Raw genomic sequence first — 26,544 nt, 5'->3', positions numbered from 1 at the left:
TCGGGAGAAGGGCGGTATACAAATTAAAATATTATTATTATTATTATTATTATTATTATTATTATTATTATTATTGTTGTTGTTGTTGTTGTTGTTGTTGTTGTTGTTGTTATTGTTGTTGTTGTTGTTGTTGTTATTATTAAAGATCCCAGTGCCAGTGAAAGAAAGCCATTTGCTGAAGATCCAAAAAATCACTGCCAGAGCAGACAATAAAATTTTGCTGATTCATTCACTCATCTGGCTTAATATAAAACAGATCATGTATTACTTAACATTTCAGGTGGGGACTGTTGAAACTCATCCAAAATCTTGAAGAAGCCATTGGTATTTGAATATTATTAAATTTGGAAATGTTACATTGTTGATAGAGAAGATTTGGTAAACTAGTTTATTCTTTATTCATATTAATGAATGCTACTTTTTTCCCCTCTCAAAAGGTTACGGTTTTGTAGATTTTGATAGTCCAGCAGCTGCACAGAAAGCCGTAGCATCTCTTAAAGCAAATGGTGTGCAAGCTCAGATGGCTAAGGTAAGATTAATGTGTGAACATTGCTTGATTATACTGCTTTATTTTAATATAATGTGATGTTAGTTTATAGCAAAAATTCAGATTATTTTTGTGATTTTCAGAATCAAAATGTACAGTGATTTTGCTTTATTCATTTATAGATTTTTCTTCTTCTCTCCTCTACTGATTTGTTTCTTTCTTGGTCATCATCAGTCTTTATGCATTTATAAATATTGGATACTTCCCCCCCCCACCTTTTTTTACATCTAAATTTTATTGTGCAAAGAAAAAAAATGCAGTACTCAAGAAGTATTTCTGCATCTTCAGTACTGCATTTTCAATCCAGATTTTCCTTCCTTCATTAATGTGAATATAAAATATTAAATATGAAAGAGAAATAGTGGACAATAAGAAAAGAACTGCATCCCAAAGGTACTTTCTGGTCCATTGGCGTCTTGAAAAAGCACATTTGGGACAACCATGACCTGGAGGACTGAGAATCTCCATAGACAAAAGAACTGCATGTTTTGTAAGAAACATCTAGGTTGGATATGAGACGAAATGGTCCCAAGTCTTCAGATCTTAAGGAAGACATTTTACTTCGTGGATAGTTGGTACAAATAGTTGCTGGAAATATGTAATGCTTTTAACTGTAACAAGGTGGCTCAGCTGAATAAGTACCCAAACGACAACAATTATTGACAGTGTTCTACCTTTGATAACATGCTTTGCAGATTTGCAAGCCTGGAGCTTATACCTTGTAATATAGAGAACGTTTGGTTGCCTATAACAATGAAGATTTAAATTGCCTGGTGTTTATGCTGGCCTAGAAGTTCGCTGTTATGAAACACTTGTAGAATCTATTGCTATTTTTTTAAATGATCCAGTTCAAATGACATTTCATTGTGTGATATTGGGACCTCAATCAAAAAAGGAAAATTAGATATTATGCATTACCTAATGTAATGTTTTTAATAGGGTGCATTTGATTAGTAACACATATTTTTGTTACTAATCAAATGCACACTAATCAAGTACTAAGGATTATTTTATTCTGTCTGTGCCCTTTGCACTTAAAAGACTAAGATGTAAGGGATTTCACTAATTATTATGAATATCTTAATTTATATTACCATGTATGTGAAATGGTGCCAATCAAGATAGGCATCTCAAGGCAAAAGCATGAAATATTGATTCAGTTTAGACATTCCATTGTTTTTTCACCTGAGAAACTCATGTTACTTACTTTTAATATTAATTAAATCTCAAAAGGTCACTGTGTATCTATATTTCAATAATATGAAAATGGAGATGAAAAAGGATTAAAGTTAAGGTTGTATAGGAATACACATGGGCATTACTAAGTTAATGAGTATTGGCTGTTCACAATTCTAACTAAAACTACTAATAGGACAGACGTGGGAATTGTTATCCTTTATCTGTTGTTGAATTGCAATTTGTCAATATTTACTAAACTGTACCATCCAGAGGGAGAGGGCCAATGAAGCAAGTGTTATTGAATAGAATCATGTAAATAGCACAAGAATGCTCTTTATTTATTTGTATTTATTTATTTTGTATTTATTTATTTGTCAAGCATATGTTTTATGACAGATACAAGTGTAAACATAATTATAAATACATGAAAAGGATATGAATAAAAGAAAACATTATGACAGAGACGGTAACCACGCTGGTGCACTTATGCACACCCGTTACTGACCTCTTAGAAAAGGGGTGGTCTACAGTACACAGTCTAAGGTTAAAGTTTAGGGATTTGGGGAAGAAACCACAGAGTCAAGTAGTACATTCCAGGTGTTGACAACTCTGTTACTGAAGTCGTATTTTCTGCAATCTAGTTTGGATCAGTTTACCATGAGTTTGTATCTATGGTGTGCTCTTGTATTGTTTTGATTAAAGCTGAATTATTCATGGGCTGGTGGACATTGTAGCAGATTATTTTATGTGCTATGCTTAGGTCAGACCAAAGACAGCGAAGTTCTAAATTGTCTAAGCCCACAATTTTGAGTCTGGTGGCATAAGGTATTTTGTTGCGAACAGAGGAGTGGAGGACTCTTCTTGTGAAATATCTCTGCGGGTTCCAGACAGATGAGCTGTATTCAAGAATTGGTCTGGCAAAAGTTTTGTATGCCCTAGTTTGCAGTTCAATATTACCAGAGAAGAAGCTATGCAAGATTAGGTTAACAACTCTTAATGTTTTTTAGCAATGCTGTTACAGTGAGCTCTGGCACTTAGATCATTTGAGATGAGTACTCCAAGGTCTTTGACAGAGTGAGGGTCGTCTGTTAGGTTGTATCCATCCAGCTTGTATTTTGTGTTCTGATTTTTTTTTGCCAATGTGTATGACAGAGCATTTGTTGGTTAAGATTTGGAGTTGCCAATTGTTTGATCATTCTGACACATAGTCAAGGTCTTTTTGTAGAGTAGCAGCATTGTCACTGGTGTTGCATAGTTTTACATCATCCTCAAAGAGAATGCAGTTGCTTATAATATGATCACAAAGGTCATTTATATAAAGTATAAAGAGTGTGGGTCATAAAACGCTACCTTGGGGGACACTATTGTTAACAGGTGCAGGGTTAGATAAGACATTCCCTATTTTGACGACTTGCTGCCTATTTGATAGGAATGCAGCTATCCACTTATGCAAGAATCCGGATTGCCATAAGATTTTAGTTTTAGAAGTAGCTTGTCATGTACCACTGAATCAAAGGTTTTAAAGAAGTCTATATAAATTGCATCTATTAATTTACCCTGGTCTAGTTTTGAAGTCTGTATGTTTTTGCAGTGTAATAGTTGCAGATTGCAGGACAATTTTTTTCTAAAGCCAAATTGCTTGTTAGAGAGTAGGTTGTTAGTCTCTAAGCAGGGGGTAAGGGATTGGTTTATGATTGATTCCATGACTTTGCAGGTGACACAACATAATGAGATTGGTCTGTAATTATCAACTAGGCTGCGGTCACCCTTTCTGAAGATAGGGTTGATCGTGGCCAATGACCATAAATTAGGTAAGGAGCTCGTTCTGAAAGATATTTCATAGATTATGCTATGTGGTTCTGCTATAGTGGTTGAGACCTTCTTTAGGAAGTAGGCACATACTCCATCAGGACCAATCGATAGAAATGGTTTTAGGTTGCATAGTGCCTTTTCAATGGCATCTTCTGTGAAATCGACATGTAGTAGATTGTTGGTAGTAGTTGTGGTCAACTTATCTATAGTTCTGTAAAAACGTTGTTCACCTTTTTTCAACTTTATTATCTACATACTATACATGTACTTTCATGGACCACAGAAAAGAGGAAATGGCTCACATGCTTTGCCCAAGAGTGTGATAGGCAAAAGGCTTTTAAGTGGCTGCCAGAAAGAAGGGAGGGCAATGTATTTTCCAAAGCACCAGAAGGCAAAACAAGACGCAATAGATGGAAACTGAACAAAGAGTAAAGCAACCTAAAATTAAGAAGAAACTTCTTGACAGTGAGAACAATTAACCAGTGGAACTGCCTCACTAGAAAGGGCTTTCTTTTGCTCCAGAAGAAAATCAGAATAAAGAACTGGAAAAGCCTTGACAGGAAGAGGCTTTTTTGTTCTGCTGTGGAAGAAAAACAGAAGACAAGGGAAATCTTCTCTGGAAAAGCTCTCTGATTTTGCTCCGGAGAAAGCAAAAGGCAGTTTCTTTTGAAGCAGTTTCTCAATTCGGGCAAGCTGGTTTGCAGCTTTGCAACATTGTAAGGAGGTGATAATAGCACTTGGCTGAATGCCCAGACATCTCATTAATGCTAATATTCCTTTCCCTGCTTGGGAGTGTGTATGGGGGGGGGGGAAGTGCAGAAAGTTTCCCTTTATTATTCTAGCTGAGGGCAAATAAGACTAAGACTCATTTGCTGTTTGTTAGCTCAGCTGAGGTGGCAATCTCTCTGCCACACAAATCAGCTGAGCTAATAAACAACAGAATATAGGAGAGATGAGAGGAGGGGGAGGGCAGGTGCGGGGGCCAATCAAAATTTTCCTTACTGGTTCTCTGAACCAGTCAAAATTTTCCCTACCCAGATGGCAGAACCGGTCCAAACCAATAGCATTTCACCCCTGGATTTAGATCACCAAGAAAGATAAGAGGATGTGGGCAGGAGGCTGCACATGTTAGTAGTGATGTTAGTTTGTTCACATGTACAAGATCGTAATCAGGGGCTCTGTAATAGAGTATGAAGCAAATTGTGTTTAGGGAAAGGTCTCATATGATGGTCTTAGGAAGAGCTAAATCCTGTGTACCTTGAATATTTTTTAGATCTGTCCAGAAAAAAAGGCTGAAAATGGTCTAAAAAGTAGCCAGAAACATCCCCAAAATGCCACAAAACAGGCCATTTTTGGCTCTGAAAATGGCCCCAAAATGTCCAAAGAATAACTTACCCAGCTTCTCTTCTTCTTGCAGCCAGCTTTCCTAGTTTAGCTTGACACAATCTCTGTCTCTCTGTTTCTCTCTCTCTCACACTCACTCACTCACTCACTCACACACACATATGCATGCGCATACACACAAACAACAGGTTGGATCTTTCTTTCCTCCCGCCCACCCCACCCGGAGACCGCTGGATTCCCTCCCCAACCAGGCCTGTTCCATACATGTTCAACCCACACAAGTGATATAGAGTTGGTCATGCCCACTCAGTCACATGACCCACCCAGCCACGCCTATCTAGCAGAGAACCGGTGGTTAAAAATTTTGGAACCCACCACTGATGTAGACTGACTTTTAGCTACACATCTTCCTAGCAAACAGCAAATTTTGAAGGTCCAGATAAAGAGCATTTGTTTTAGGATGAGCAACCACAGTTTGCATATTGGAGGTTCCTAAAGGAATGCTGGGAAACACTGTATTTTAAAGAGTTTGAAGGAGCCCTTCACTGCCCTGAGGCTGTAGAGATCTGGCACCAATCAAAGCACTGTTTGTGAAGCAACTGATCAACTGATCAATACTGACAGGGGGAATCTAGTATATGAAAATAAGAGCAAACTCTCTTCTAGTACTGATGATGTTATCTAGTTTGGTAATGAAACATCTACAAGAAAACCATCAAGCTCAGAGAGCACCAAGAAACCCATGTCATTCAACTATGAACTACAAATATTATGTTCTATTAATAAACACTTTTTGGTTAGAAAGACTCAGAGCCTGCCTTATATAAGATGGCTCCCAGTGGATTTCATTCTAAATTTTGATATGATTTCTGTAAATAAGGAATGTAGAATTATAATGGCTGAGTCTTTGAACCTTCATAGATTAAAAAAAAATAGAAAGCTAAGGGATGAACAAATAAAAAAACAGATTTAAAAAAAAAAAAGGATCAGGAAAGAAAAAGAGTGAAAGTGTAAGAAACAAAGAGGAAAATAAAGAAAACTGAAAAAGAATGACTTCCCTTGGTACAGATGTAAGTACAAAATATATCAAACTCTTACTTTAAAATTAATATTTGTCTACATTATTTCCATAATCCCATATCTAATCATAACAGCACAGATCAACTTTTAATTTCAGTTTCTCACAAAAAGTCCAGTAATGGTTTATATCATTTTAATTACTATTTGTTAAGGAAACAATAACTGATATATTTAATTGCACCAAACTCTAAATAAAACAGGAATGGAAAATCCTAAACTCTAGAGCAAGGCTCAGGAGCCGCATGTGCCTCTTTCACCCCTCTGCTGCAGCTCCCTGTCACTCAAAATATGTGTCACAACCGCCAATGTGCAACACCCGCCGACACGCGATTTATTGAGCTTCTCAACTCCTGATAGGCCAACCACGGATAAATCTAATAAAAGAAAAGTTTCAGAAAAAAACAGAATGTTTATTTCAACGTTTATTTATAAGGTAGGTAAAATGAGGACCCAGATTGTTGGGGGGGCAATAAGTTGACTTGTAAATATACAAATAGAATGAGACTATTGCCTTATACACTGTAAGCCGCCCTGAGTCTTCGGAGAAGGGCGGGATATAAATGTAAATTAAAAAAAAAACAACTACATATGCTAGTTTTGTGGCCGGTCAAGAAATAGTAAGGTGCAGAAAGGATTTTGTGGCTCCTGGTTTTATTTTCTTTGGGAAACGGGTCCAAATGGCCTTTGAGTGTTTAAGGTTGCAGAACCCTGCTCTAGAGTATAGACCCATGCTTCTCAACTTTAAGGTGCATGGACTTCAATTCCCAGAATTCCCCAGGCAGCATGAAGTTCACCCATCTTAAACTTGCCAAGACTGAAAAATGCTGATCCACAGATAAGGATTTTTCCATTCCTTTTTACTGGTTCCTATTTACTTATGAGCAATCATAATGCAAAATCCCCAGTTCCACACCAGGGCAACCACAATTTCCTCACTAACCTGCTTTTCAGCTCCATTTTCCTGCTTGCAGGTCAACAAAAGAAGACCATGTGACTACCAGTTTAAAAAAAAAAAACTTCAGTCAGACCTTCCAACTTCTCAGGGGAAAGAAGATATCGCAAAATAGAAAGATCTGACTGAAGTTTTTTAAAGTGGTAGTCATATGGTCTTCTTTTGTTGCCCTGCATGCCGGAGAACTGAGCTGGAGAGCAGATTAGTGCTTGCTGCAGAACTTTACAGGAAGCTCTCCAGGCTAAAAGCAAACTGTGGGGGAGGGGGTAGCAGCCTCCCAGCTGATTGGCTGGTTCATTCAGAGCCTCCCAGCTGCTCAGTGCAGTTCCCAGTCATGCCCCTGCAGTTTCCCCACCCTGAATGGCAACCCCTGGTGGGCAGGGCGGGGCTAGCGAGAGGTGGGATTTGTGGGTTTGCTGACTGCACAGAAAATTAACATTTGGTATGTCCGATGCGAACTGGCAGCAGCCCACTTCTGCCTTGCAGGTCTTATATTTCAACTTTTTGCTCAAAACAGAAGAACTCATACATATGCAGACATCCTGGCTTTGGTTGCAAGAACTGCAGGCAGCCTTCCCCACCACACACTTCCTCCTCCCGTTGCCCTTTGTGAGGTGGAAGGCCCGAGAGAAAGCGCCTGGTCTGGGCACACAGCCCTCGATTACAGAGCCCTTTCCAGGGAGCAAAGCAAGAATTTATTGATCCATCCCAAAGGGGAGTTCCAGAGTTGTGGCAGCAGCGCCTGGGGAGATGCTCCAGGTACTCTCTGGGTAAGCAGCTGTTTCTCTCCACCACTGCTCTTACTGGGACAGTGTCTTGCACAGCACAGCAAAATTTAGCAGCCATGAACCACTGCTTTCCTCTAAGTCTCATCCGGAAAGCACTGCAGCAGAGAGAAACAGCCAGGTTGAATGCTGTTTCTCTATGCCACAGTTCTTTCTGGATGGTACTTACAGGACCCAAAGCAGCAACTCATGGTTGCTAAATTTTGTTGTGCTGCACAAGATGCTTTCTCATCAAGAGCAGTGATGGAGAGAAAACAGCTGCTGACCTGGAGAACATGTGAAGCATCTCCATGTGTTCTCCGGGTCAGCGGCTGCTTCTCTCTACTGCTGCTCTTGCTGGGAGAGCGTCTTTTGCAGCCTCGGGTGCTCGGGGAGATGCTCCACAAGTTCTCCCAAGATAATGGCCTGACCCAGCTGCTTTCCTCTGCCGCAGCACTTTACGCATGGGACAGTAAGGTAAGAACCTTACCTAAACCACTTCAGCACACCTGCGCCCATGCCTTGTCCCCCACCCCCCATTTGCCCCCATTCACGCTGCCCCCACAGCCTTGGGCTGAGCATGGCAGGCTACAGGCCCTGTAAATTATTTTGGCCTGGGGAGAGGGTGTAATTTGAGGCCAGGGCAGGGTTCTCTAGGTGAGCATGGACAACGATTTCCTGAGGGGAAATGCTTTTAATGGCCTTGGAGGTGAGATGTAAGTAAAACAGAAACGTACCTAACTAAGGAAGGAGTGGTGAATGCTTAGGTTGGGAACAAGGAAGCTGGAGAGCAGGTGGGCTATGTGTGCCATGTGGTGGAGGCAAGGGAGCTAAAGAGCAGCTGCAGCTATGCCGCAATGTGACTCTAAGGCACTAGCCAAGGCAAGCATGTCCAATAACTAGTGGCTGGGCAGGGCAGGTGGGGCGGGGCCAGCTAGCTATTAGCAATCGGTTTGGCCAAAGTGGTGCGAACCAGTTGAATCCCACCACTGGTTCTAACTGTCAGGAAATTCCTCCTTAGTTCTAAGTTGCTTCTTTCTTTGATTAGTTTCCACCCATTGCTTCTTGTTTTACCCTAAGGTGCTTTGGAGAATAGCTTGACTCTCTCTTCTTTATGACAACCTCTGAGATATCAGAACACTGCTATCATGTCACCCGTTTTCATAAGACTAGACACATCCAGTTCTAGCAACTGTTATTTATATTTTTTATCCTCAAGTCCCCTAATCAACTTTGTTGCTCTTCTCTACACTGTTTCTAGAATCTCAACATCTTTTTTATATCATGGCAACCAAAATTGGATGCAGTATTTCAAGCGTAGCCTTACCAAGGCATTATAAAGTGGTATGGTGGTAAAGTGGTATCCACTTGATTCTATCCCTCTGTTTCTGCAGCCTAAAACTCTAATGGTTTTTTTTTTTTTTTGGCAGCTCCAGCAAGCTGCTGGCTCATATTTAAGTGATTGTCCACTACAGGGGTGAAATCTAAAAATTTTCGCTACTGGTTCTGTGGGTGTGGCTCTGTGGGTGGGTGTGTCCTGTGACTGAGTGGGCATGGCCAACTCAATGTCACTCACAGCCATGCCCACTCAGTCACAACCCCCTTCCCAGTAGGAATTTTTTTTAAATTTCTATTCTGCCTTTTCCCTTTTTGCGAGATGCCTGCAGCTGCAGCCTCTCTTTTTTCCGGTGCACCTGGAGGCACTTTTTTTGCTGAAAGATGCAGTGGCTGCAGGCTTCTTGCAAATGAAAGTTACCAGAGCCACTCCCCTTCTTGAACGTGGCCTTGCCCAGAGCCTCTACCCGCTTGCCGTTCACTCATCACCTGTTTGCCCTTCACCTTGGGTCGGGGGCTGGGACCCAGGGATGCACCATTCCCCGAGGCCCCGGAGCTGGCTCCTGCCTCAACTGGGTTGGGGAATGCACAATCCCCCGACTCTGGCCTTTCCCCGGAACTGCCGCCCACTCGCTGCCCGCTCATCACGTGCTTCCCCTTCACCTTTGGTCAGGTCCCAGGGACACCCCATTCCCTGAGGTCCCAGAGCCACCACCTGCTCACCACCTACCTTAACCGGCTTGGGGAATGCATCATTCCCTGACATCAGCCTTGCAATGAGCCACTGCCCGCTCTTCCTTCACCACGCGGCATGTACTTACCTTCCTCCAGTGGCGGGCTGCCAGGAAAGGCAAGTGTTCAAAGTTACCGGAGCCGCTCTCCTTCTTGAATGTGCCTCTGCCATTGCCGCCCTGTTCCATGCACCGGCTGTGCAAGCGCACACCTGTTCTGTCCCTCTCCTCAGTCCGGGAAACACGAGCAATAGCTTAATTAGCTGGCAACTATCAGTTCTCGCAGCAAACTAGCAAGCGTATGCCAAGTGTCTCTGCTATCTCTCTTGATGCCAATGAATAAGCCAGGAAACCAGGAACAAACAGGACTTCAACTTTAATTCTCTCCCTCTAAGCAGTTGATTTGCTTGCCATGAAGTGGTATAGCAGCCCTTGCTGTTTTTATATCCTGTGGGGTGTGGCTCCATGACTCAGCACTTCCTAGGCCTGCCCCAGCCTTGCTTCTGTTGTTCCTGCCTCTCCTGCCTACGAAGCCTAGGGTCCAGCCAGGCCTGATTGCCATCAGTGGGTCTGGAGGCGTGGCCTGGGGGGGAAGAGTCAGGGACAGAGGCTTCGTTATCTCCTCCACCTCCACTCGTTATCTCCTCTGGCTCCTGGAGCTGAGCCAGGGAAGCCGGTGCTCCAGAGGTAAATCCTCATGGCCCTTCCCCCTCACTTTCTGAGTCACTTTCTGGCAGGGGCTCTGGCTCGGGGGGCGCAGACACAACAACACCCAACCTGCCGCTGATGAATGAATGAAATAAACGGTGTGCGCTTGTGTAGCTGGCGCATGGAACAAGGCGGCATAGGTGGATCTAACTTTTTCAATTCACACTTTCTTTTCCTGCCATAACATCAAATTTGGTTTTAGAGAGTTAGCCTGGGGACAGACAGATAAGCAGATAGGAATTCTTTGTATAATTTCTTTCTAATATTATGTTGGGCTGGAAATAATAAAATTTGGGATTTACAACCTGTTGCTTCAGATCCCAATTGTATATTCTGTTTCAGTTTCATTAATACTCTTCACTTTGGTGTTGTCTCTGTTCACTTTATAACCCTAGAATTTCATTCACTAAAGATACCAATGGAGTAGATAGATGGACAGGAAAAATAAGCATGAATTATTATGTTCATAAGCTTAGTGAACACAGTGAAATTTACCTATCTGTAAGAACAGAGCTGTGAATCATTAATTGTATGCTAAAATAATGAAAGGTCTGTGCAGTTGATCTTTTCAGATCCTTTCCATCTTATATACACTGAAACAGCTCTCGGCTCATGTTTCTTTACAGATGAGCATATATCAATCTACAATATGCTAACAGTCTCTTTTATAACATTTTAATTAAAAAATATGCTTGGCTAACTTTAAAATCCTGAGTTATTTTGGCCCATTTCTAAATTAAGCATAAGCAAGGAAAGAAATGGAAAGGGATTCCTTAACAATTCAAATTGAACAGACAGTTCATAGGGACTTCTTTTCTGGTATTTCTGGTGAGTATTTAAAAATGTAGCTATTCTTTGTGAAAAATGGTATCATGAAATTATCTTACCTTGATGTTGAAGTTCAGAAGATCAAGACAAATAAGGTCAAAACCTTAATTATGCTTGAGATTCTGCTGTAAGAAAAAAGATGTCAGTTATGTATATTTGGGTATATGCTAAACTTTAAATACTTCTCTTCTTTTTTAACTTTCTCATTTCATGCATTTTTGAATATGTAACACATTGACTTTTTAAAAAATGGAACTTGAGATCTGGCTATTTCACAACTATATTCATTAATGTGACTATTTTTTTCTCTACCTGAACTTGTCACAGGTAATCCTCAACTTACAACCACAATTGAAAACAAAATTTATGTTGCTAAAAGAGAAATTTGCCATATTGTACAACTTTTCTTGCCACATTTGTTAAGTGAACCACTACAGTAGTTAAGTTAGTAACACGATTGTTAAATGAATCTGGCTTCCCCATTGACTTGGTTTGTGAGAAGGTTGTAAAAGGTGATCGCATGAGCCCGGACACTGCATTCATCATAAATATGGATCAGTTGCCAGGCAACTGAATGTAAATCACATGACCATGAGGATGTGTTGTGTCTTGTCCGCTCTCACTGCAGCCGGGGTCTGCTTATCTGCTCCCGAACACGGAGGAATGTATGCCTCCCGGCCCCAGTTCTGGCTCCATGCCCAGACAAGCTGCAGAGGAGGGGGCACCTCCCAGTCCCAGCCCTGGCTCCATGCCCAAGCAGGCTGCAGAGGAGGGAGCATCCCCCGGCCCCAGCCCTGGCTCCATGCCCAGGCAAATGGAGCAGCTAGACCCCTCCCCCTCCTCCACAGCATGTGAGCCTGAGGAAAGTTTACTTCCAACAACAGCTGATTGGAGTGACCCTCGCATCAGAAGATTGGATAGGCGGAGGCAGCAGAAGGAAGGGAGGGGCAGGCCTTAATGAGTGCTGAGTCATGGAGCCACACCCCATGGCCTATATGAAGGATCTGCTTTCTGGCAGTCTCTGAGTCAGGCAAAGTCGAACTTATCTTGCTGAAGTCACTTACTGGTCTCCTGCCTGCTCTGAGGACTTTGCTAGGACTTTGGGCAGAGCTGCAGAGGCAAGCCTGATTCGGATTTCCCTGACCCGGCCGTCAGCGGAGGACTGGGACACGACAGGATGCTACAACAGTCATAAGTATGAAAAATGTTCATAAATCACTTTTTTCAGAGTAGTTGTAACTTCAAATGGTCACTAAATGAAATAGTGTAAATTGAGGACTACCTGTACAAGTGGACTTTATATAATAATGCACTGCTATATTCTTATCTAAAGCATCACATGGGAGGAACCAAGGTATCTTCTAAATTGATGCACTTTCCTGTTACACTTAATCATTTGAGATCCACAGTTTTCATTAAAATAATTGCTATTGAAGCATTTATCTCTAAAGTGTTGTAGTAAAGATTTGAGGAAAGACTTCATTTAAAGACTTGGTTTAGTTTTAGTTATTTTTTAAAAAAAGACAATAATCATCAGCTGAGAACCAAAAAAACTTATTAGCATGAAGGAAGATAATTCCATTATTTGACCAAGTGTTGAAAGCCACTCACCATGACACTAATGTCTATCGTTGTTTTTGGAAACTTTCTCTAGCCCCCTTTGAAGATTAGGAAAATGGTGATATACATACTGGTCAGATTCAGGGGAATCCCTAACCATCCACTTATAGATGACAGGCACACATAGCATAGACTTTGTTTGGAATGTCTCTGTGTAATTTGAAATCATGGCTGCTGAAGTATGGATTCATATAGGAGCCACTAAAAAAGTTTGCATCCTAGGAAAAAATAACACAAAAAAGGTGAACCCCACCTTGAAAGTAAATGGAAGAAGGCTTCATTTTGTAACAATTTACCCAAGAGAGAATGATGTCCATGAATTTGTTGTCCAATTCTTTTCGTAAATGAAAAGCAGGGAAGTAAGTCCAGAAATATGTTACAATTATGCAGTTTTAATTAGTTCTTTGCGAAAGAAAATATTTTGAACCAGTTTTCAAAATTTCTGTTTTGTTTGGGATTTTGTTTTGCACTTTTAATTTGGATTAGTTATTCATGTATAGGTAGCCCACAACTTAAGACAATTGAGCCCAAAATTTATGTTGTTAAGCAAGACATTTATTAAGTGAATTTGGCCCCATTTTATGACCTTTCTTGAATCACTGCATATGTTAAGTTAGTAACACAGTTGGTAAGTGAACCTGGCTTCCCATTGACTTTACTTGACAGAAGGTCACAAAGGTTTATCATGTGACTCTGGGACATTGCAACCATCATAAATATGAGTCAGTTGCCAAGCATTTGAATTTTGATCATGTGACCATGGGAATGCTGTAAGAGTGAAAACGGTTGTAAATTGAGAACAACGTGTAATGCCAGCAGAAATCTCCTGCTACAGAAGGTAATATATTAGAAATGAAGTTTGTATAGCACTTCCATTTACTGAATGAATTATTTGCTGCCTTTGTGACATTGTATAAATACAACATTATTGTATTTATTTTTGTCTCAGTGTCATTTTACAGAAAACTTTGAACTGCAATCAATTTACATGAAAAATGATACAATGTTATCTTTTTCCAAATTCAGTTTAATTTTTAAATAAATTTCGATTTGAGTTGTATAATTTTTTGTTCACGTTAAGTACAATTAACCTACTGCCTACTATGGAATTAGGAATTCCCCTGAAGGGCCAATGGGCCAAGTATCACAATTCATCAGGGTACAGAAATAAATATTTTTCTGGAATCTCAGCCTATCATTATGGAACTACTGGATAAGATAATGAAGCTAGCTAATGAAGCAAGATAATTCTCAGATAATTTACTTTTTGGCAGATTCAGGAAGCCTAATAACAAAGAGTGTCTACTGGAGGCTTAAACAAACCAAGCTATCATATAATATACATAAATTTAAATCTTATAACTTTCCCCTGCAATTATTTGGCATCAGTCTTTTTCCTGCTTGTTCCTCTGCGTTGGATGTAGAGAACACTTGCACCATGTTTTTTTTTTAATTATAAATAGAAAACGCAACATATTCAATATCCATATAAACAGTGTATTGTTTATATGGAATTGGTTACAATTCCTTTCAACAATACTCCACATCATGATAATGATGATATGCTCTAGCAATAGTCTTATAGTAACAGTGCTTTTCCTTCATAATATTAATACATATTAATTATTAATAATAATTAGAATTAATAATAGCATACAGTAATCAACCATAATGATAAAATTAATCTTTTTCTTATAATTTTAAAAGTTCTAACTTCTGTTTCTCTTATTTAACCATCGATAGAACAAATCCCATATCTCAAAATATTCAGTGTCTTCCTTCTCTTTTATTTCAAGAATTAGCCTACTCATTTCTGCACATGCTAAGATTTTTTAAATTAACTTCTCTTCCGTAGGGATATTGCCCTTCCAATGTTGTGCAAACACAATTCTGGCCGGTGTTAACACTTATAATACGCATTCCTTTTACTGTATTTTTCTGGTATAATGCCCAACAAAAATATTTCCGGTTTTAGATCTATATGTTCCTTTATCATTTTTTTCTATCAAGGTATGTATTTTTGTCCAATTTTTTTTTTTTTTTTTGCTTTTGGAGTCATCCACCACATAAATTTTCTTTATATGCAGTGGACATTGTTAATTTATAGTTTCTATCCCACAATTTTTGCCATTTATCCAGTTCTAGAGTGCCCAAAGTTTTTGGCCCATGCTATCATGGTTTCTTTACTTGCTCTTCTTCCATTCTAATACTCAATAATTAATTATAGAATTTTTTAATTAGCTCCTCTTATATCGTATTTTTCCAAAAATAAGACCGTCTCTTATATTTTTTTGAACCCTGAAATAAGACTGATTGGGCTTATTATCAGGGGATGTCTTATTTTGGGGGAAACTACCCTGTTTGATCCAGTTCTGTTGGTTCTTTATAAAAACCATATATTTTAATGTCTTTTTGATATCTAGATTGCATTTGTACATACGGCCACTGCATCTCCTCTTCTTTAGAATATAATTTCCAAGAAAAAGTTAGTTTCTGGGGCAAATTCCTCAAACAGAAGTTGGAAATTGAAAGCAGCTCACCCAGATCTTGTACATTGTTATCCACTTGTTTCCTTTATTGCTCTTTCATCAAAACTGTCACAGACTCGGTCTGGCCAACTTAATGGCGGTCTCTTCACCCGTCAGGATGAGGAGTTTTCCCAGATCAAGCATGGAGTTTGTGTATTCCCTGTGATCACGGAAGTTCCCCCTCTATCCCCGCTACCCAGGGGTGGCTTCCAGATTTTTTTACTACAAGTTCTGTGGGCATGGCTTGCTTGGTGAGCATGGCTTGGTGGGCATGTAACTGGGACATGGCTCGGAGGGCATATGACTGGGTGGGCATGGCTTGGTCATGTGACTGGGTGGGCATGACCAACTCAATGTCACTCATGTCAAGGAGTGCCTCACCTGCCCCCCCCAGCCATTCCTTGTCATACCCAGCCTCAACATATCTATGGTTCTATAAAAATATTGTTCACCTTTTTTCAACTTTATTATCTACATACTATAGATGCACTTTCATGGACCACTGAAAGGAGAAAATGGCTCACATGCTTTGCCCAAGAGCATGATAGGCACCAGGCTTTTAAGGGGCTGCCAGAAAGAATGTGTAGGCAATGTATTTTCCAAATCACCAGAAGGCAAAACAAGAAGCAATGGATAGAAACTGAACAAAGAGAGAAGCAATCTAAAACTGAGAAACTTCCTGACAGTGAGAACCAATATAGGTGCAGAAATATTTCAGTCATAGTTTCACATATAAAATAGCCATTTGTGTAATACAACTTGCAACCTGTTTTGTAAATGCATTACATTTTATAGTTCCCTATCCTGGCAGCCCATTTCCCTCCTCCTTTGGACTTATTGGACAGGCCTTCCAGGGTTTCAACTAATCCAAGATGCCTCAAATGAATGCATTATCTCTCTCCTTGTTTTCTCAGATTACTTTCTCTCCATACCTATCCATTACACATCTACATAGCAGCTTTCAGTTTTAAGTAATGTCTCCATGCATCTTGAGCAGGCCTCTTTCCTATGCCAAACAACAAGATAATACCCACATATTCTTCTCCAAGCATATGCACCATAGCATATGCTGCTGCAAAAGGGGCAACTTCGAGAGCTGCTGGTCGGCTGGAAAGGTGCTGCCTGGCCCAGCAAGCTTTGAAGCATGCGGCTCTGCAAAGCTTACTGGGCTGCCTCCGTCCCGTTCTCACCGCTGCTACAAAGCTGGCGGCTTTGGGAGCCACTGGTTAGCACATAAGGAGCTGCCCAGTCTAGCAAGCTTTGTAGCCTTGTGGTGTCCCCAATGTCGAGCACACCAGGCCCAAAAGGTGAATGACCCTCGCTATGTCCTTCCAAGGCTGCTCTTTGGCCAAGCGCAGCGGGTCTCCCTCCCCCCACTGCCAGCATCAGCCTTACCTTCTAGATCTTCCATGTGCCTCCAGAGGAAAGGCACTGGCGGCAGGAGATGGTAGTGGCAGCCTTGGCAGGAGAGGGCAGTGGCGGCAGGGAGGGTGAAGCCAGCATCCCGGCAAGCTGAACCCCCCTGTCCCCACTGCAGCTGCAACAGCGGTGGATTCAGAGCTGCTGGCAGGTGGGGAGGGGGCCGCCCGGCATGGAAAAAGCTGCTGCTATCACTGCCATGTTCTTCACGCATGGCCATCCCATTGGACTTGCAAGGCAATGAGATGCGCTTGTGTGAAGAACATGGCAGTGACAAACATGGTGGAGTGGCGACTGGGGGACCAGTTCAGGGGCGTTGCCAGTGAATCATTACTACTGATTCTCTGAACGATGACAGGTTCTCCTGGACCAAACCAGGAGAAACCCACCATTGCCACCACATCTCCAAGATGGCTTGGGTCCAATTGAGTCCAATTACACCTCCTGGCAGGTAGAATATGGTGGCTTAGCCCCATGGAGCCCCATGAAATCTCACCATTTTCACCATCACATCATAATATTCTGACTTCCCCCATGATAAAAGAATTACAGCAGATCTTGGAGAAGGTATAAGAGATCCATTAGGAAGGGTAGAAAGTGTTAAGAGGGAACTTGGGAAAGATATTTCAACTGTGTCAATAGGTTAGTTTAAGAATTATATATGGTAGGAGTTCTAGGAATGCTGTTTCATAGTTATAAGACCTATATAAGTTAGAGTAACACATTTTGAAAGTTTATGAAAGTTTTTCTTTGTCGCATTTTATATTAAACAAAATCAATGCAGGATTTTATTGAGGGGGATCTCATCATATTTCCATTTGTACCATGATTGGATAAAGCAACTCTAAATTGATTTATTGCATAGTCTTTATCTGCAAAGGAAGCAGTTTCCTCATTCTGAAATACTGTAAGTTGAGGACAAGGCAAGAGTGAAAGTTCTTTTAGCAAAGCCCTATGGCCAAATGGATCAATTTGACTTTATTGTCAAGTGTTCTGTATAGGACTGCATAGTGTATTTGAAACAAAAATATATCTATTTATTAAAAGAGCTGCATATAGCAAGTTTGTGGTTTTCTTAATGAAACAGCTACATTAACTTGATTTGTGTGAATACAAATCAAATTGCTGTTGTTACCTTTAAAACCCTGACTAGTTTGGAACAGAGAACTGTCTTTTTCCATCTGTTGAGATCCTTCTGAAAGACCTCTTGCAAATCCCACAACTAAGTCTTTGCCTAGCTGTGACTGTAGCCTAGGTGCTAAAACTGTTTTCCAAAGAAGATCCGTCTCAGTTCCAAAGAACAACTTATTAGATGTTAGCTAGTTTTTGTTTTTAGAACAGCCATTAGTTTATAATCCTATTACCTTTATCAAATTTCTGACTATTTTTATAACTTATTAATGCTGTTTTTTATTATACATTGTACTGAATTCTATAGAAAATAAGAGCAATATGAATAGTTTATATGAATAAATGTGCTTCTATAGGAGAACAGAACTTTAAGCCAAAAGGCAGAATAAAAGAAAAGGGTCTAATTTCAGGAAAGCATTGTGGAAAGAAAAGGTCTAATCTAGTGAAAGGCTCTGAAATAGCCTCTGAAACTTAAAAGACATCTGAAGATACTAGCTGAGTTGTGAAAGCTTCAGGCTGCAGGATAAAACATTTTATATCAATAATAGAGGTGCTAAAAGAAAATCTATCAAGTTTCATGAGCCATAGTCTTATCTCATAGTTGTTCCTGTATTTTTCATAACTGATTCCAAATTGAATTTCTAGGGAATATTCTTTGTAGCAACTGGATTTTTTGTATAGATTATTGGGTCCCTTGTTAATAGATTAAGTTAGATTTCTTTCTTTTTTATTTATTTATTTATTTATTTTTTGTATAGATTATCGGGTCCCTTGTTAATAGATTAAGTTAGATTTCTTTTTTATTATTATTAAAGAGTTTTACAAAGAATTTTTTCAATACATCCCACTCCCCTCCCGCCCCAATCTTCACCCCGGACTTCCCAGAGCAAAATACAGGATATAAAATCTAGAATACACTAATTATCCATAAATTCCCATCCCTCCCCTATAACCTCAATTCTTCTTCTCCATAATAAAGAAAAAAAAGGGAAATGTTCATTCATAAGATATTTGATATTTCTTCATCCAATAATTGTTCTAATTGTAGTCAGTCCATCTTCTTCATTCCAGTATATTTTCTTGTGGATTCAAGTACACTGAAATTTCTGCCACTTCCAACAGTTCAGTACTTTTAACATCCATACCCAATAACATCAATTACTAAATAAACATTATCTTTTTCTAATTTTTTTATATAATCAACCAAACTTTAACATTTTATAGCATTTTCTCTCTTAACTTTTTAACTTATATAAAATTAACATTTAACCCAATTTTTTCCTCCCCCATATTTCCATATCAGTAAATTACCAAATATTTTATAATCATTTTGTCATACATGCCTTAACCAATTCCATTTCTTTTTTATAATTTTTCCCCACACTTTATATGACCCAACATCAATTTTTGCTTAACATAACTAAATCCATCATATATAATAAAATAACATCAATATAATATATCTCCCACATTTAAGTTACAGATTAAGACCTATACACCCCAATTTAATTTCCAAATACCATCTATAAAGCACTTTATATGAGAAAATAAATTTCCCTTCAATTTTATACTTATCTAATTAACTACGTACTAAAGCCAAATATAAATTATCCTTTCTACTTTTTATATCCAAAAATTTTGCTTGTGATTTACCCTTTCCCATAAAAAGAAGCTCTTTTCATTTGAAATTGTTGCTTCTTTACTCCTTGTTCTTTACGTTTAGTAATTACAATCATTCTTTGCTCTTCCCTTGCTGCTTTCAACCTTTCTTCCTTAGTCACAGCCTCTACTTTAGATTGTATTTGCTTTGCTACCTTCTCACACTTTTTAACTACTCCCACTTCTCTTCCCATTTTAACTGCTAGCAGTGGTGAAGTTCCAGCCTTCAATACGTTACTATAAAAATCTCTTGCTTTAAATACCATATTAAGTCAATATTTCTCTCCTGCATAATTTACTGTTAGTCCAGCTGGAACATCCCATCTAAACCGTATCTGACGATTTCTAAATTCGTCCATCAAAAAAGCAAACTCTTTTCTATTTCTTAAAATTTTTGAATTTCTTTTAGCACTAATACCTTTTGTCCTAATATTTGAGTTTTATTTTTATAAGAAGCTTGTAAAATCTCAGTCCTAATCTTCCTAGTTGTAAACTAAATCCCTACATTTCTTGGTAACTGTCTTTCTCTTGCAACCCATGAATTAACACAATATTTTTTTCAATTTGTGTTTTAAGATCTGCAGATTTCTGTCCAATCTTCTGTGCAAAAATCTCTGCAAAAACATCTTTTAAATTTTCTCGCTTATTTTCTTTCCGACCTTTCACTCTCAATGCAGATTCCATCATTCTATATTGCAACAAAACTCGTTCTTCATCTGCAGTCTCTACCTTAGTCTGAAGCTCCTCTATTTTATTTTTTTATTTTTTTATTTATACGTCCAAATTAACTTGATTAACTTCTTCAACTCTTTCATCCGACTGATTTGTATATTCAAGAAAACTTTTAAATTCTGCCAGCGTATCTTCTTTTATATCTTCATCCTGAGCTGCAAGAGTATCTTTAACTTTCATTATTTTCTCTTCAATCTCCTTAAACTTTTGGTCTATAGCAAAAATTTGAGCCTTTAGAAATTCCTTCAACTCTTCTTGTAATTTATATATTTGAGTTAACGAGGCACCAGTTTCCTTAGAAACAGCAGGCTTTAATTGCATAGAAGCCATCTTACTTAAACTTTGTACTTTGCAACCCAAACTCCTTATTTGGGTTGGGTAGATCAGTTCTGCAGTCCTTCAACTTTTCTCTTTAACATTTCTTCACATAAGTATAAAATCCAGCAAGTTTAAACAGAGTTAAGGGCACTAACGATGCTAACAAAGACTTCCTTAACTTTCGTTTTCATGCCCTATTAAGTAGAGGTGCCATTTCCTTTCTTCTCAAGTGCCATTCAAAGATCGAGTTGAGATCTGGTGCTTACATCAGCCTGTCCTCCTGCCTTTGCTCTGTCTGTTTAAAGTAAATTAAGATTGATCTTCATCTTGATAGCAGAGATGGTCGCGGCATTTTGTTCTGCATTAATAAATTAATGCAGAGGATCCCTGATCTGGACCTTTCGCTTAAATAGGGAGCTCTCACCCTTTTTGCCCCTAGAATTTTTTCTGGGGCTCTTGGGGAGCTCTACCTCCGCCTAGCAGTTCACCTTTCCCTCTTCTCCTGAGAGAAAGGTTTCCAAGCCACCAGACAGCTGATGAGCACTGTCTGAATGACTTTAATGAGATCACGGGGCTGACGGTCCGAAAGGACTGTCTCCAACGCCTAAGACACCACTGGAAGTCCGATTAAGTTAGATTTCTATAGCATTCTATGAACTGACTCTGGGTTATTTTCTGTAATTCTTTCTACCAAAACAGGGTGTCAAACTAAAGGCCCGGCGGCCAGATCTGGCTCGTGGGGTGCTTAGATCTGGCCCGTGGGGCTCCCCTGGAAACAGTGAAGGACCAGCTTGCAGTGACTCTGTCAATAAAAACAGAGCTCGGGAGGGCCCTCCCGAGCTCTGTTTTCTCTGGCAGAGGGTTGCAGAAGGCCATCCCATCTGAAAACAGAGCAACAGAGCTTGCAAGGGCTGCACATGCCCCCCTGAGCTCCGTTTTCACTGGCAGAGGGTGGGAGGAGTCATCACAGCCGAAAATGGAGCTTGGGAGCCTGTTTTCACTTGCAAAGCATTCAGGCCGCCAGAGGCACCACTCAACATGAATGATGTCATACTGGCCACACACACCCTGACCACACACACACACTGAGGTCAAACATAACCTCGATACGGCCCTCAATGAAATCGAGTTTGAAACTGTTCTAAAACTTCTGTTAACTTCAGAAAATACTTTGGCTTGATTTTTTTTTATCAGTTAAATTTGAAGCATTACAGTTCCACATACTGTAACCTGTTCTAACTGCATTAAATATTAAAGTATTTGTAACATGTGGTGAATTTTGGTCTTTGACAGTGAAAATGGCATAAAAACAGTTTTTGCCATGATTCTTTTTATGAGCATAGATAAAGCTTGTTTTAAAATTAAGAATCCCAATTTTTTCAATAATCATAGACCTGTTTCATTAATTAACAGAAGACAAAGGATCTTAAATACTATATTGGATGGTCAGTTAAAGAAAATTTTACCATATAGAATTTACCCTTTCCATTCAGGATTCATTAAAAAGATAATCATGAATCACAATTAATAGTTATTCATTTTAACTTTGGCTGTAATCAAGGATAGAATGAGATTTACTATATTAGAGTCAATAGATACTGCAAAAGCCTTTTGATTTGGTTCAGATCAATGGTGAAATCTGAACCGGTTTACTACTGGTTCAGTGAAGAGGTTGTAGAAAAAATACTTTTAAAAGTAAAAAAAAAAAGCCTCTGATGATTAGGCAACAGCTGGGAGTTATTAGGCTACAAGCTATTAGGTCGAATAAGTTTTAAAAAATACTTTTAAAAGATTAAAAAAAGGCTCTTATGATTGCGTGGCTCAGCTGGGCATGGGGGGGAACAGGGATTTTTGCTACCGGTTCTTTAAACCACCCACCACCATCATTCCCAGATCGGCCTATCCGGTCCAAACTGGGAGCATTTCATCCCTGGTTCAGATTAAATTCTTAAAGCAAGTGATGATCAAATACAACTTTTCATTGGACTTTGTTCAGTGGATTGAGTTTTGCGACTTGGCAGGGCTGCCTACTTTCACTTCTGTTTTTAATATGATCCTTGATCCTCAGGCAATAACTAGACATAAATATATTACATTGTTAAAGTTCCAATAATTCAAGTCCTTAAAAGCATTAACATAGTTAGACAGTTGTTCTGAACTCATAGCTTGGCAATTTTGTTACAAACATTTTATCACCATTCGAGGAGACATTGCCAGTGCTCTTTGAATTGTGTTAGTCTCTCAGATTAAATATATTTTTATGTGATGCAAATTAGTGTGGATGTTATTTGTTACTTCTGAGTCATTTCAGACTGTTTGATTAGCCGGCTGTTGTTATTGAGGCATGGTCTGATTTCTTGTGATGGCTTATGGTTTTTGTTGTTGTGTAGTGGGATGCCTCTTTATTTTATTTATTTATTTATTTATTTTATTTATTTTTCAGATTTATATACCGCCCTATCTCCCTAGGGACTCAGGGCGGTTCACAGGCAATTAAAAGCAAACATATAAATACAATTTAAAATAACACATAAAAAACTTATTCAATAGCCAAATTATTAAAACAATATAAATACTAAGAACCCCATTAAAACCAATAAATTTAAAAACTAACCCATTACATAAATAAATAGGTGTGTTTTGAGCTCATGACGAAAGGTTCGGAGGTCCGGAAGTTGTGAAGTCCTGGAGGAGTTCGTTCCAGAGGGTGGGAGCCCCACAGAAGGCCCTTCCCCTGGGCGCCGCCAGACGGCACTGCCTAGCCGACGGCACCCTGAGGAGTCCCTCTCTGTGAGAGCGGACGGGTCGGTGAGAGGTATTCGGTAGCAGCAGGCGGTCCCGTAAGTAATTTTAATTGTTATCTTCTGGATCATGATTGATGCAGTTTTTTTCATTATCACCAATTGCTAGACTGGATCTATATCAATACGTCTGTTTATTAACTTATTGGTGGAAAATAGTGGCACTGAGAAAAGGGACTTATGACTGTTTTTCATACTCATCCCCTTGCTCACGTGATCAAAATTCAGATGCCTGGCAACAATATTTATGATGGCTGCAATGTCTCAGGTCATGTGATCATTTTTTGTAAACTTCTGACAAGCAAAGTCATGGGGAAGCCAGATTCACTTAACAACTATGTTACTAAATTAACAACAGTGGTTTACTTAATAAATGTGGTAAGAAAAATCATGAGAAAAACTCAATTAACAAATATTTCGTTTAGAGACAGAAATTTTGGGCTCAATTGTGGTCATAAATTGAGACTATCTGTATATCAACAAAATCTATTGTACGCTCAGAATAGGTCAGTCAAGTATCAAGTCTAACAAGGAAATGATTGAAATAGATTGCAAAGGAAAAAGTGTAACTAGAACAGTAGCAGCAATTATTTTGGGGGACATTTGTTATTATTATTAATGTATGGTGTTATTACAGTATCAGGAGACTGCAATGCTATTGTAAAGTAGTAATTTGGCTTGCCAAGATACCAATCCTGTTATAGGATATGTTTGCATACTTCCCAAGGTGCACCACAGGAGGACAAGCCAGCTTCGCAGGTCACCTAAGCCCCACCCCCCCTTCCTGGAGCTGCTTTACAAGCAGGCGTCACAACCAGGAAAGTTCAGAGCCATCAGGATCTGACTGCCTGCACAGAGCACTAGCTCGTCTCCCCAACAAAGTGGTACTGATTTATCTACTGGCATAGAACATGTTTTAGAATATTAGGTGGATGGAACTGAGACAATTGGCAGGAGCTCACCCTACCAAGCAAAGCTAGGGCTCAAACTGTGGAGCTGAGGCCAGGTCATTAATAATAATAGTAATAATAATAATACTGTAATAATTAAAATAATTATTAATAAGTAAAACACTATAATAATGGTAGCAATATTACTCTATACATATTTTTTGGTTTATAGTATTCTATAAATAGACCATTTGTTGTTGTGATAGTCAATACTTGTAGGAAGCATCAAAACGAATAAATGGCCAAGTTAAAAAAATAGTCATCTATTATGTATCTATTAGTCTGTTCTGGATGAAATGTTTATTTTTATAACTATGTGGTTATAAAGATAAATATTTGTTACGTTTATGTTTTACTACTACTCTCACTGTGAGTTTAATGTACTAATTCTAAATCAGACTTCTATTCATGTATATTTCCTGCAACTTTTTTCCTTGTTCCTTGCAACTTTTTTCAAAAACAAAGAGGCGAGGGAGTTATTTGATCCTACAATTTATTTATGGAAATTTTCTCTGTGTGTGTATGCATGTATGTGTGCATGTGTATGTAAGCAAAAACATAGAGGAATTGCCTGATAATCTATGTATAAATTGTATTAAAGTGTGATTTTTAGTTAAGTCATAGCTAGAATAGAGTCTGCATAAGCAACTGCCTAGATTAAGTTTTGAAGACACGATAGTTAATATTGTTCTTACACTTCTGATCACATTTGTGAAGGGAATAAGGAAAAATTTGTTATTTTATGCAAAATAAATCACTGTCCTAAAACTTTATACCCAATTCCTAATGGAGATTCATTGAATAATAGTTGTTAGATTTATAATCACATTATTTGCAATATGCAAAATATTGTTTATCTGCATTAGCCTAATACCTACAAAGCCTGCAAGAATAATACTGTATCGGATGCAAAATTTCATGCTATATTATTTAAGAAGCAGAAAAGAGACTGATGACAATAGGACATAGCAACATAGACAATTTGGGGGTATTTCTATGATATAAATGAGCCAGAAGTATGTGATTACACTAGAAGTTGAAATTACTTTAAATATTTGTGCTACATTTGATAAAGGTATATCATTTATGAGAATAAGGTTTTGTGGGTCACAATTTCTTTCATTATTTCCTCTTTAAATGTCAGAAAGAAAACAATATTAAAAATGAATGTAATCATCTCTTGATACTGCTTCAACAATTATATGTACCCATACGTACCCTTTTCACTTTACAACTTTAATTTACGTACCCCCTGTACCATAATGAAGTGCTTTTCATTTAATTACAGTACAGATTATACATAAATTAAAGTGATAAATTATTGTTGCTATTGTTTGTTTGTTTGAAAAATGCTTATGTCATGCTATGTATCTTCAGGCAATGGTGAATATTAAAATATTTTAATGCAATATCAAATACAATTAAACATAAACTAGTAAGGCAAAAAATATATTGGCATATATTGAACATTACTATCCTCATATATTAAATGCCAAGATGAATAAAACAATTTTAAGACTATGCTAAATTATAATTATTCCTTTGTGTGACTTCAAGTTGATGAAGTTCATCAATAGATCAAAGTTCACAAATATGTCCATGTTGGAAGCACTGAAATGCTTCCGTGGTGAAAGTATTAGCCAGTGGCATCACTGTTGCCCTGGGGATGCCAGTTTGGGGCTCCTTTTGTATTCCTGTGAAAATGTCCTCTGAATTGGTACACATTTATTCACTCACAATCACCTCCTTTCAAACTATTGGCAGGAGCTGGAGCATGTAACGGCAGCTCACCCTGCCCCGTGGCAGTAACAGGTCTTGAACATGAGTCAGTGTTTATCATCAGCCCAGCATTCTAACCTCATGAGTCACAATGCTCCAATAGTTCATAAATATCTATTGTCTGTTGGAACCCTATCTTTCACTTAAAGTAGAAGAGATGGAAAACTTAAAGATTCTTTCTTTAAGTTCTTTAAATTTGAAACCTGAGATGGAAAAATAATACTATCAATCACTTTATTATAAAATTGGAGAGGGGATGGATGGGCAGACACAATAACAATGCAGTATATAAATAACTAGGATGTATAATGGTAGATTTAGAAAAAT

General features: G+C 38.8%; 1 protein-coding gene across 2 annotated transcripts in view; it reads left to right on the top strand.

Moving 5' to 3' along the window:
- The window catches only part of RBMS3 (RNA binding motif single stranded interacting protein 3), a 783,951-nt gene that overhangs the window by 339,962 nt on the left and 417,445 nt on the right, over positions 1-26,544 (top strand). For both annotated transcript variants that reach the window (XM_058180900.1, XM_058180901.1), the window contains exon 4: positions 438-529. In XM_058180900.1, coding sequence (XP_058036883.1) covers positions 438-529 — 92 coding nt within the window. The remainder of the gene's footprint in view (positions 1-437; positions 530-26,544) is intronic.

Source organism: Ahaetulla prasina, chromosome 4 (genome assembly GCF_028640845.1).
Source record: "Ahaetulla prasina isolate Xishuangbanna chromosome 4, ASM2864084v1, whole genome shotgun sequence".
NCBI lineage: Eukaryota > Metazoa > Chordata > Lepidosauria > Squamata > Colubridae > Ahaetulla > Ahaetulla prasina.
Note: the sequence above shows the minus strand (reverse complement) of the source record. Positions and strands in the feature narration are given on the sequence as shown.